Source organism: Cydia fagiglandana, chromosome 18 (genome assembly GCF_963556715.1).
Source record: "Cydia fagiglandana chromosome 18, ilCydFagi1.1, whole genome shotgun sequence".
In the NCBI taxonomy this organism is placed as follows: Eukaryota; Metazoa; Arthropoda; class Insecta; order Lepidoptera; family Tortricidae; genus Cydia; species Cydia fagiglandana.
In genome coordinates, this window is record NC_085949.1 from 11133772 (window position 1) to 11147023 (window position 13252).

Here is a 13252-nt window from a genome sequence, read left to right on the forward strand (position 1 = left end):
CCGGAGATGCCTCTGACGTGTCCAACTACAGGCCTATTTCACTGGCAAACGTCATAGCTAAGATATTGGACAGGCTGCTTGACAGACATTTGGATAGGCACATACATTTACATGATGCTCAATTCGGGTTCCGACCTGGCCTATCCACTGAAAGTGCCATCCTGAGTCTCAAGCAGACTGTTCAATATTACACAGCTAGAAAGACACCTGTATTTGCCTGTTATCTGGACTTATCAAAGGCTTTTGACCTGGTATCGTACGATAGGCTGTGGCTGAAGATGAAGGAAGAGACTAACATATCTGGTGAAGTAATTTCCATTATGAGGTACTGGTACAGCAGGCAGAAAAACAATGTTAAATGGGCGGGTGCGCACTCGGAAGTGTATGGGTTGGAGTGCGGGGTGCGGCAGGGGGGGTTAAGCTCGCCTCGGCTCTTCAGCCTGTACATGAACCGGCTCATCGAGGAGCTCAGCAACACCAGCGTAGGATGCTCAGTAGACGGAGTTTGCATAAACAACATCAGTTATGCGGATGATATGGTGTTGCTCAGCCCCTCGATTAGTGCGTTACAGAAAATGTTACACATCTGTGAGTCATACGCCGAGGTCCATGGACTTAAATATAACGCAGACAAGAGCGAGTTCATGGTTTTCAAGGCTGGCACTAAAACATATCTCGATGTACCACCTGTCAGGTTATATGGGGCGCCGTTAAAACAAGTACAACAATTTAAATATTTAGGCCACTGGGTCACCGATGACTTAAGCGACAATCTTGATATAGAGAGGGAACGTAGGGCGCTGGCTGTGCGTTGTAATATGCTGGCCCGGCGGTTTGCACGTTGTACTGATAAAGTCAAAGTAACCCTTTTTAGGGCGTACTGCCAATCTTTTTACACGTGCAGCCTTTGGGTCAGACATACGCAGCGTGCATACGGCGCCCTGCGTGTCCAGTATAATGATGCGTGTAGGGTGCTGTTCGGGCTGCCACGACACTGCAGCGCCTCCACGATGTTTGCGGAGCGGCAAATTGATGGCTTTCACGCCGTAATCAGGAAACGGGCCGCCTCGATGATGAGGCGTGTGCGTGGCTCCACGAACACCATCCTGCAAACACTGGCTGAGAGGTGGGACTCCCCGATACTGCGGCGATGGATTCAGCTCCATACCGCAGTGGGGAAATAAATTTAAATAAGTGTAGGTACCTTTACTAACATAGTTTTAAGAATTACCTAATGTTACTAACATATTTAATTATACTTTACTTAATTTTAATTTTATTGTAATTATCTTATTGTAAATGGAATGTACATATATGGAATTTTATTCTGAAATAAATTATTTGAATTTGAATTTGAATTTGAATATTCAAACATTTCAAACTCGATGCAACAGAATTTCGACATTATATATACTATGTTTTTTAAATATTTATGATACTTATGATCAATTGGTGATTCCATTAATAATGCCATGCTTATTGCTGCGAGGATTCTGTCGTATAAAAAGAATAAACGAATAATCTAAACACATACATACTTTTTATGGTTATAAATACACTGCTTGATAATAAAGTTTGAAGTTTGAATACGACTGGCGATAATATAGTATATATAAATAAAATAAATATACATAATATAGGTAAGTACCTAACTAGTAAATATTCACGATAAAAATACTTACCAAAAACCGCTACTAAAAGAAAGGGCGACATTGTTGACCTGGAAAAGAAAAAAAAGTGATATGTTAATTATTCTACATATATATATATATATAGTCCTCCTCATCGTTTTCGATGACGGCGACCCTAAACAAATATCATGGACGTTGTCTGGCGTGAGCTCTTATGTGGCTGGCCAGGCCGAACTTGGTCTTAAAAATTCTATTGCACGTGTGACAATAAAGTTGGCCAGCTTCGTTGAGCGTGTACACGTAGGGCTTAGGTCTCTCTTTTCGTAATTGGCGTTTTGTGTCTAAGCTTGTGAGGCGGTTATCCTCGAACATTTTGACACCGTTATGGATGGCAGAACGCCAAGATGACCTTCTTCCAGCAAGCTCCTCCCAATGCTCAGTGTCGATGGCGCAAGCGTTCAGATGCCGTTTGAGCACGTCCTTGTAGCGCAGGTGCTGACCACCGTGCTTCCGCTCTACATATAAAAGGCTAACGTCAGATTAAGTAATACTATTATCATACTATGGTTGTAAGTTGGAGCTTGTAACTTGGCACTAAGTCACATAATTTGAATTTAAAAAAACGTTTTGATATTTTAACTCGGCTAAGTAAAAATGCAGGAACAATTCTTGAACCTAACTTTTACCTAATCACTGGATGCAATCCCTAAATCTAGGTGGACAAAGACGCTAGGAAAATCTAATAAATAATAAAATAACACATACGGAGGATATAACGTGGAGTGAAATGCCCAAAACGATCTCATTTACTCATCAACCATAGTTTTTCAATTTGCAGGTATATATACTACAAAAAAGAAAACATTAAAAGTCTATATACAGTTAATACCGAACTTTAGCCCCAAGAGGAACGAGAACTTAAGATAATGTCTTTCAAGTTACGTATTAGTTGTCAACTAGTGCCGAAAGCAATATATTACTAGTATATAAGTACCTATCCTTCGACTGATGATGGATCCCTTAATTCCCTTGAGATATTGCGGCTTAGGGATCGTTATTTGCCATCTCTTCGATATTATATTTAAGGGCTCGGTCACTGTGGCACGTATGTGATATCAGCTAATATTATGTTCCAAAAGGAAAATAAAGCATTGCCTACTACCAAAAAGAATAGATAGTACAGAGGGGTCCTGTCATTGTCAATTTTGTAGTCACGGTACATTTACTGCCATCTATCGACACACGATTAAAACTTAAAAGAAAATTGAAAATGTATAAATTAATCAAAATATGTTTACGGATAAATTATTTTTATTTTTTATTGTTCCATACTGACCCATGTTCTTTAACTGATATGTGTTAAAATTGTTGAATATCAAACGGTGTCGTCAACGCCATCTAGCCGACAATAGGCCAAAGGTATAAATTATAATGGCGCCATCTATTCGAGAATGACTTTTTCTCCACATCCGAGGCACGTTTTTTTCTTAGACTTTATTTATCTTATACGAAGTTATATATATCTCTGCTACTACTAAATAAGTAGGTAGAACAATTTAACATATGGAGCTCTCTAAATATTATACAGCGTTTTATTTAGTTGTATTATTTATTTTCGATTAAATTTTGTCTGTCTAAGGCCTTAGGTTGGAAATGCCACGACTCCATTCAGAACAACCTATAGTCTACACCAAATCTCATGACTATGTAGGTTGCTGACTAAATTGTACTCACACGTATGATATAAAAGTAGGTAAACACAAAAGTTACAAAATCAGGTATAAAATAAACACATAATTAAAACAAAAACAGTCCGGGCGGAAAATTACAAACTGTAAAACTTAATTATTGGGCACCGGCGATAAAGTGAGTATTTATTATCAGTATGCAAACACACACATGCTTTAAAAACCCCTATAACGTTGCAATAAGGTACACAAATGGTCGTTTAACCGTGGGGGTTGCTTAATTGGATACTGAAAAATATTGGATTATTCGAATTATTGCGGGCAAAGCTCTGCATACGGTTATAATTAAACGTAAACAGATTCCGAAATTGATTGGAGACTCGCGTATGGCAATGTTATTGACCCAACGTTTCGATGACAATAATCTATCAAAACCCAAAAATATTCTAAACATACAAATGGAAACGGATGCTCCTCACGTGTCGGAAGCCGGTGTTGCTCGAAGTCCTCACGATCCGTATTCAAAACGCCTCTATATTGATTTTGACCTTCATGTTTAATTTTCTTTCACATTCTCAAAATTATATTTACAGAAGGTTATGTTTAAAGTGGGAAAGTACCCGAATTGTACGTAATTTGCTTGCCGAGTCGAGGGCACTAGCGTATCAGTATGAGCACAGAATAAATTCTTACATCTTAGCTTATAGGAACTAGGAACACTGGAATCCAAGCAATGAGGATTCCAAGTGGAAAGGATTCCAGCAATCTAAAGCCTTAATGTATTTTAATAAGGTTCTCTGTAAACCATAATATAAAGTGGAGTTCTACACATACAATTAGAGCAACAGGCATTGTACTGCTATTGAATTTACACACTTAAATAGTTATTTAAGTAGTCGTAGAACAAAACACTGCTTATACAATTCCAGAGGACCAAGAAATAATTTATTTTAAAACTGCTAAAGAGGTTCAAAACGGTTTTGAACTTCAAAACCGTTAAAAGATTTTCTTTATTACAGCTTCCGTGCGGCATTAACTTTTCTTATGGCATTCATTAGAATCATTCCCCGCGGATTTGAAATTCCAATATTGAATATTTCACTGTTGGTAATATCAGCCATTAAATTGTACATTAAACTGAATCGCCAGGGAGGCCGCTGAAATTATTACAAAATTGTGATTTTAATGTTACTATGAAAATATTTTATTGAAATATGGGTAATGAAAATAAAGGTGAATTAACCACAGTTTTTGTTTCACTAAGGTATTGATTTTACTCGAATTGAACGAAACACAATAAAACCGTTTTTGTTAAAGAAAAGACAAAACAATAACAGTTAAAAGAAGAGAACAAAAGTAAAGTGTTCAATAAAACTCTTTTTGCTAAATCCTTTGGAAAGGTTTTATAAAATAACAAAGAAAGCACTTTTACTTTGACAAGACGAAGGCACTGAAGGTAGCTAGGCTTGATAAACATGACTTTTTGATCATGTATCCAGCAGTGGTGTTAGAATAGAATAGGTAAGTAGTCTCTGCCAAATAACCAAATATTGTAAACCAAATATTGTATTGTAAATAAGTAATTCCAATATAGGTACTCGTAATTTATTTAAAAAAAATTGAATATTACTATGACTACAAAATTTACTTTAACAATACGCCTCAGTTCTAAATTCTCTTTGCTATCAACTCTATGTTAAGGTGACATTTGGATTGCGACCACAACAGCTTTGATGCGGGTAATTTCACAGTCAATTTACTTGGGAAATTGCGATGATATCGTTGCCGCATTGCTATCGCGATTATTATATACAGACCTACCTAAGTGTAATCCGCTACTCGTACTAATTTAATCAAGGAGATAGTGATAGTGAGATCGCCCGCGATAACGCTGCAGCAGTAAGTACCGCTGCTACGCACAGAGGGGCTACCGCGAAAACCGAAAATCGCAAATTGTGGGGATCTTTCTCTTTTACTCCAATGAAGGCGTAATTAGACTGACAAAGAAAAATGCCCGCAATTTGCGAACTTCGATTTTCGCGGTTATAACCCAGACCTCAACTATTAGACGGAGCACATAGACAACCGAGCACGACCGCTTATTTCAGTTGTGTCCACAAATTACGACAAGTACTCGTGTAAATTAAAAATATTTACCAAAATTAAGCTTTAGAGGTGTCCCTGAGTTATAATATAAAACGGTGTAGAGTACAACTCAGTTATGCTGCTCAAATCGGAGCATTTTACAAGTAAATTGTGCCTATGTGTGGTGACCTTTGTAAACACTTCATAATGCGGTGCCTGTGTAGCACTGTGTAGTCTGCGCTGCTACAGCAACTTTGTCCAAGTACTATTTCAGACATATATGTTACATATTTAATTAACATGATACTGTCATTTATTTTATAATATAACAAATCAGTATCCTAATTAAAAAGGCGCATTATATTTACACATTCAAAGTGGTTTGTCATAATACCTAGCCGATGGACGTCCAACATTCCATTACGCGAGCGTTGAATTGGCTGGCCCATTGGAGGGCTAGCACAGTTTCATTTATTCGCGGGTTCGGGCTAATTTAAATGCCTGATAAAATTCCAATTTGTCGTGGTTTTATACCGGCAGGCTATTGAAAATATGTACTTTTTATTGATTATTATTTCCTTATACTCTTAACTGTGGTTCTATTCAGTGGACCAGATACCTTCAATAACAATATGGCTTAATGAACAAATCATAATTATGGAAATGAAATCCAAAATCTGATACGAATATAAAAATCCATTTCCGTTTCTAAGTGTGAGCGTTCGCTCTTAAGCTCTTAAAGCGACGCACTCGTTTCGTCGTATTTACGAACGTGTAATGAAATAGCCGCCTATTGCGGGACGAGGGAGTTTCATTTATTTGCGGTCTCGGACTAATTTAACTGTCAGACGAAATTTGCGAGGGGAACAAATTGTAGCGATGTGTTGTGGCGAAGGAAATAATAACAGCCGGTTAAGGACAGGTTCTTTTACGTGGACATTTAAGAGATAGATATTAAAGAGCTAGGTTTTGCGAGAGAAATTCTAGACCCGTTGTGATTTAAAACATTTACTAGTTAGAAATTATGAGACTACCTATAACTTTAACTGTTTTTATAAACTTTGCAAACATGTCACATTATATTTTACGTGAACAAAAGACGGATATACTTTAGTTAAGCACTCACAAAGTCCAATGGAAGCATTCATTTATTACTGAAGTTAACTACAGATTTATATCATCAAATACTTAGAAAATAAATGATAGTTTATGGACTACAGAAACATATAGAATCTTTCTTTTTTGGATAACCTGGCCTGTCAGGCGTATTTCGCTCAACAAATTGAGCCAATATGTTGCGGCGTGTACCTAATACCTATGGTGGAAATAATAACAACTGATTAATTGTTCTGAACAGACGGACGCCTTACGGCTGAGGCGAGACGGCTGATTTATTTCGGTAGCTCGGTCGATACCAGTATTGCCTATTTTTGCCGACTAGTCTGTATGCGCTGGTTAACCCCAATTTACTAAGCTGATAGGATAATCCAGAAGAAAAAAATAAATAAATCATTTATTCAGGTGAAATAAACTCTATTTGACAGATTTTTTTTCTTCTGCCAAACTGCAGGTAAAGGGTATTCAGCAGACAGTATAAGTTTGGTTTTGATTATCTTGCGTACGATTTTTGGACGATCGACTGCATTCATTCAATGTATTTATTTGAATCCGCCGTTTACAAACGGCGTCGTCTATTTACAAACGGCTTTACGTTTGTAAATTGCCGAAGGCAAATTGTTAGTAGGTACGCTGAATAGTGTCAACGTAAACGTGATATATTATGTAGTTGTCTGAGGGTGACCATGGTTTGCTGTTTTCTTCTTCCTCGCGTTATCCCGGCATTTTGCTACGGCTCACATAGGAGCCCGGGGTCCGCTTGACCACTAATCCCGTGATTTGACGTAGGCACTAGTTTTTACGAAAGCGACTGCCATCTGACCTTTCAACCCAGCGGGGAAACTAGGCCTTATTGGGATTAGTCCGGTTTCCTCACGGTGTTTTCCTTCACCGATAAGCGACTAGTAAATATCAAATGATATTTCGTACATAAGTTCCGAAAAACTCATTGGTACGAGCCGGGGTTTGAACCCGCGACCTCCGGATTACAAATCGCACGCTCTTACCGCTAGGCCACTAGCGCTTCATGGTTTGCTGTTTTATGAAATATTAACTTTTATGCCACACCACCATCCTACTTTCCGCACATGTATCGTAAATAACGAATATCTGTATAAAAGTAACCAGAGACAAAGATTTATTACGTCAATTTATGTAGTAACAATGAATTATGCGTCAAGTAAATTAATTGATTAAATACCTAGCGTATACATAGTTAGTATAGTCTATACAACAATCGCCAGTTTGAAATAATTCTGGCTAACAATTTTAATCCGAATATTATACATGACAAAAAAAAACTACATACTTACTTAAATTAAACTTCTCACAGGCCATTTCGAACGTAGGTACACTGACATCAGAATTTAGTTATCGTCCGTCACGCCCTCGTCAATATATTAACGGATAAGTAAGAGCGAAATGCATGATAACTGAATGATGTTTAGTTAGATGTAGGTATTTCTGATATCAGTGTACGTTCGAATTGGACTGCCATACTGCTAATGTATACAGTTTTAGTTTATTGGTTATTTTTAACTAAATACCTAGATATAAAAATAAATACGATTGTAATTAAGAATTATTTTGTCCGTGATAAAGAAGTTCATAAATGTTCCGGGAATTGTTTGATAAAACAAAGAAGTACCTAATTTAGAACATTTACAAAAACCTAATGAATTACTTTGAATTCATTCATGGCTCCATTTCACATTGTCGTAGCTAAAAAGTTTTGTAAGAAAGTTTATTCTTGGTTTTAGAAGATTAATTAACGCATCGCTAAAATAATAGGTACCTATATCATGATCACGAATTAATTTTATCAGAAGAATTCAGAATCGCATACTCTGGGTAAAAACAAATATAAACGTCCAAATTCTAATAAAAGTTTGACAGAATAAAACGTAATTCCATTGTCAAGAAAACACATCATTTAACAGATAAATTATTATCTGCTCGAAACTTTTCCAAAGTTGGAAGAGGCCCGCGTCACAGTTTGGACGCAAAATCATTGTTTTTACTCTCAAACTTCGGTAAACACTTACCTGTCGAGTTTTAGAAACTTCCACACAAATGTCAATTTTAAGTTTTTATCTTTAATATTTACACAGAATCACTTAACTAAGTCATTGTAAAGTTTTAGTGTCAAAGTTTGTTAGTGAACTATGAAACACGCGGTGGGCCGGCCGCGTTCCGGCCGGAGGCTGTATGGAGCGCGCGCTTGCAAGGCCCGAGAGCGACTGCCGTGCGAGCAACCGGCAGCGCGCTTTCCACCTACATTATATATAAACGGCTTTATATACCGATTTTTATATTTACCCGCACTCATACATATTTAACTTTTTTCCCATTTCACGTCGTTTATTCCACGTATGTGGCGCGGTGTGCGCCGCGCGCGTGTGTGCCGCCATTGGAACCGAACGGAACGCTCCGTTCTTCTATTTACGTGTTTTTAGAAAGGGTGAAGCTTTTATACCTTTCCTTTCTACTATTCGCTCAGTAGTTCTGCGCTCTCTGAATACCAGCGAAATATTTCGCTTCGATTTATGAGGTTTATTTTTGCTAGTAATATTTTGTTGGTTGGAATGTTTTATCAATTCAAACCCGGTCATGCTGGCATGCGAATGGGGACTGAAAACCACTTAGATTTTTACGCGTAGTAATATCATGAAATGCTTGTAAAATGAATGCTTACCGGAACGTTAAAAAAATATGCAAAAACGTAGGTATCTGTATTTTTGTTTGCAACAGCAAGTTTAATTGGATCCTATTAAAAACTATCATTTTATTGCAATTGACTGGTTTTTTTCTGCCACATGTACAAGTATATTTATCTACATATATCATTTTAGTTTCGTTATTTGTCCTCGTAATAAGTTGTAAGTCTTGAGGAGTCGGTGTAAGAGTATTAATGTTGATACACCTATAAGAAGACGAGAGAGTTTAAAAAATGCGCCTGCTTGGTCATTATTGATTAAAGGATGACTCCCGCTAGACCGGGCCGAGCCCGGGCCACGAAGCGCCGGCAGCTCCGGCCCGGACTAGCGTGAGTCATCCTTTAACAGACAGAATGATAAAAAAAATCAAACAATATTTCGCATGGAGCTACAAAAAATACTCTGCCTCAAAGTGCAGCCTGCACAGTTGCAAATAGCCCCACACGTCAATCCCTTGTGGCGGCTACTAACAGAACAAACTCGAACTGCTTTCGCATTACAAATTACTACAGATGTAGTGCATAATTATTTTCCTTCGTATTGTCACGGAAACGTACGGAACGCGTCTTGCTATTTCAGTCAGTCACGGTACAGAAAGTACTGAGGTTGACTGAAGAAGCATGAGAAAAACGAACGTTGCCGAGCAAATACGATGGTATTTACTAAAACGATTACCTTAGTTTCAATCAATCAAAATATACTTTATTCATGTAGGCCTAGCAACAAGCTCTTATGAATCGTAATTAATCTTAATATGTTAATTAATCTTAATTAATCTTAATATTAATCTTTGACGACCGGTCTGGCCTAGTGGGTAGTGACCCTGCCTGCGAAGCCGATGGTCCTGGGTTCGAATCCCAGTAAGGGCATTTATTTGTATGATGATACAGATATTTGTTCCTGAGTCATGGGTGTTTTCTATGTATTTAAGTATGTATTTGTATATTATATATATCGTTGTCTGAGTACCCACAACACAAGCCTTCTTGAGCTTACTGTGGGACTTAGTCAATCTGTGTAAGAATGTCCTAAAATATTTATTTTTTATTTTTTTTTATTTTTTATATGTTATACCTACTAGGGGTCCATTAATTACGTCACACGTTTAGATGGAGGTGGGTCAACAGAATGTGACATATGACAAAGGGAGGGAGTAATAAAGTTTGTGACGTCACTTTAACTTCATGTGTAAACGAAAAACGTTTTGGATTTGTTTATTCACCCCCAATCTAATAGCTCCCAACTATAATTCAAAATTTACTCAAATAGGTACCTACATTCTTTCAGATGTGACTCTTATCTGAACGTCGTAGTTTTAAGGCTAAATATGTTTATTAATGGAAGAAAAAACATTTTGTCCTAGCGCGCTGAAATTTTGGTCACGGAATCTCGGGGTCCCCTAGATACGTATGAAAAAATTTTTTTTGGAAAAATGCTACAATTGCGGGAAAACTGGCCACTTTTATTTTGTATGGCAACTTTTAAACGGTGCGTGATAGGTGGAGGGTGCTCGACCAAATGTCATAGAGGGCCCCGAGACAAAATAAACTGCATTAAAAAAAATCAAAATGGCCGATTTTTTTTTTAATTTTTTCAAGTTGGTCCGAGCGCGCTGAGATTTGGCATGGCGGGAGACAGAGGCCTCTAGATTCTAATGAAACAAAAAAAAAAATTTGGAAAAAATTGTCGAATGTCGAAATGTTCTCTGAAATACAGTGATAGTCGGTGTTCTAAGGTCCACCACCTTGCATTTTGGAGACAAAGCAAACCGCTTGAAACAGGTGTTCCTGGGGGTGATCTGAGCCGATTAAGCCCGGTTGCCAAGAGGTTCCCCCCAGCAGGTGGGCAGGGGAGGGGGGGAAAATTGCCTCCGGCGCGCCTCACTCTAAGCTTTATATCTGCATACATCTCGCAACTATATCAAGTTTGGTGTCTTTTTCGTGTAATACGGGGATGAAGAATTCATTTCTGTGCCTAAATTTTTACTCACCCATACAAAAAAATCGAGAAATTAAAAAACCAAAAAAAATCTTCTCACTTTTTTTTTCGAAAATCCTCTACAAAATTAAAACTATAAAGATTATCTCTAGAAAAAAAATACCTGCGAATAGCCCAGTTATCATACTATATAGAATAGTAAACATGTTAAACATTTTTCTTTTATAAATCTGTAAAAAAAAATGTTTTTTGTCGCGCGGCGTACCTGCATTGTAAGAGCGGTATGCAGCTTTTAGGATTTTTAAGTATGTTTAGATGATTTCTGATAAGTTGTTATTCTTCTGATTGTAGATTACATTAACAAATTACTTCTGGAAGTGATATATATTATATACAAATATAAATTAAATATATAAATAAAGATGTTGGGCTTCGGGTGACCCCTCGTGTTCTGCTGAGGCTGTTGCGGATGTGATTCGGCAGGGAATGGAATATTTCATTCCGTTCTCCGACCTATCGCTCGATCACAAGACCCGAGCATGGTACAATTCGGACTATGCTCGAGCCGAGGCCCTTAAGCAGTCTGCATACCAGGCTTGGGTACTAGCCCGCGATACCAAAGCTGGAGCACAGAGGGTTCGCGCGAGGAAAAAAGCCTTTAACTCAGCTGCCAAGTCCTGCAAACGGGTGCTTCGAAAGGCTCGATTCGACCACGTCAGTCGAATAGGGGCCAAACTCGCCTCCTACCCTCCTGGTAGCAAGCGGTTCTGGTCCCTGTCGAAAGCGGTCGAATCCAACTTCTGCCGACCCACATTGCCACCTCTGCAGAAACCTGATGGGACACTGGCCCACTCCGCGACAGAGAAAGCTAACTTGTTTGCTTCTCTGTTTGCGAGCAATTCACGTCTAGATGCAGGCTCAAAACTTCCACCTACGCTACCTCAATGCAGTTCCTCTATGCAGAGAATTGCTATACATCAAAAAGAGGTACGCCGAGCTCTGCTGAATCTTGACGTGAATAAGGCCAATGGACCAGACGGTATACCTGCACGTGTACTAAAGCAGTGTGCGCCTGAGTTGTCTCCTGTACTGACACGCCTGTACCGCCTCTCTCTCCAAAAAAGAACGGTGCCGAAATCCTGGAAGCTTGCAAACGTGCAGCCAGTACCCAAGAAGGGTAGTCGTGCTGATCCCTGCAATTACCGACCAATCGCCATTACCTCCATGCTCTGTAAAGTCATGGAAAGGGTACTTAACGGCAAGCTGCTGGCATACCTCGAAGCAAATGATCTGCTCAGTGACCGTCAATATGGCTTTCGCCGAGGTCGGTCTACTGGGGATCTTTTAGCGTATGTCACGCATTGCTGCGGCGAGGCCATCGAGAGGAACGGTGAAGCGCTTGCTGTTTCACTGGACATCTCGAAGGCCTTTGACAGGGTTTGGCACGCAAGTCTCCTTAGCAAGCTTCCTGCTTACGGCATCCCTGCTGATTTCTGTAGCTGGCTATCTGATTTCTTGAGAGAACGGTCGATCAGAGTAGTTATTGATGGCTGCTCTTCGGACCTCATGGCCATTGACGCCGGTGTTCCTCAGGGGTCTGTTTTCTCCGCAACCCTTTTCCTGCTCCACATTAACGACATGCTGCAACCCAGCATTGTAGGTTATGCAGATGACAGTACGGTTGTTGAGAGATATTTGGCTAGTGCAAGGGACAGCAGGGAGGATATACGTTCACAGAGAGAGGCCATGGTTGAGCGAATGAGCTTGACCCTTAGTCTCGTTTCCCAGTGGGGTGATGACAATCTGGTCACGTTCAATGCCTCCAAAACGCAGGCGTGTCTATTTTCCGCAAAACGGAGTCCATTCGACCCGACTCCTTCTTTCCGGGGTGCATCTGTACCTATTACCGACAGCCTGGAACTCCTCGGCATGGAGCTGAGTTCAGTCCTCAGCTTCGGCAGTTTCATTGAGTCTAAAGCACAAACTGCGGCCAGAAAGCTGGGCGTCCTAAATAAGGTGAAGCGATACTTCACACCTGGACAGCTTCTAACACTTTACAAAGCTCAAGTCCGGTCGT

General features: G+C 39.2%; 1 protein-coding gene across 1 annotated transcript; it reads left to right on the forward strand.

The window, feature by feature from the left end:
* The first annotated feature begins 395 nt into the window (after positions 1-395).
* On the forward strand, positions 396-1360 carry LOC134673676 (uncharacterized). The gene has a single exon (XM_063531689.1). It carries the CDS (start codon positions 447-449, stop codon positions 1182-1184), a length of 738 nt encoding a protein of 245 aa, XP_063387759.1. The 5' UTR covers positions 396-446; the 3' UTR covers positions 1185-1360.
* Positions 1361-13252: the final 11892 nt, after the last annotated feature.

Excerpts from the sequence above, each read along its gene's own strand:
- LOC134673676 (XM_063531689.1), top strand. The coding sequence starts at position 447 with ATGAACCGGCTCATCGAGGAGCTCAGCAACACCAGCGTAGGATGCTCA.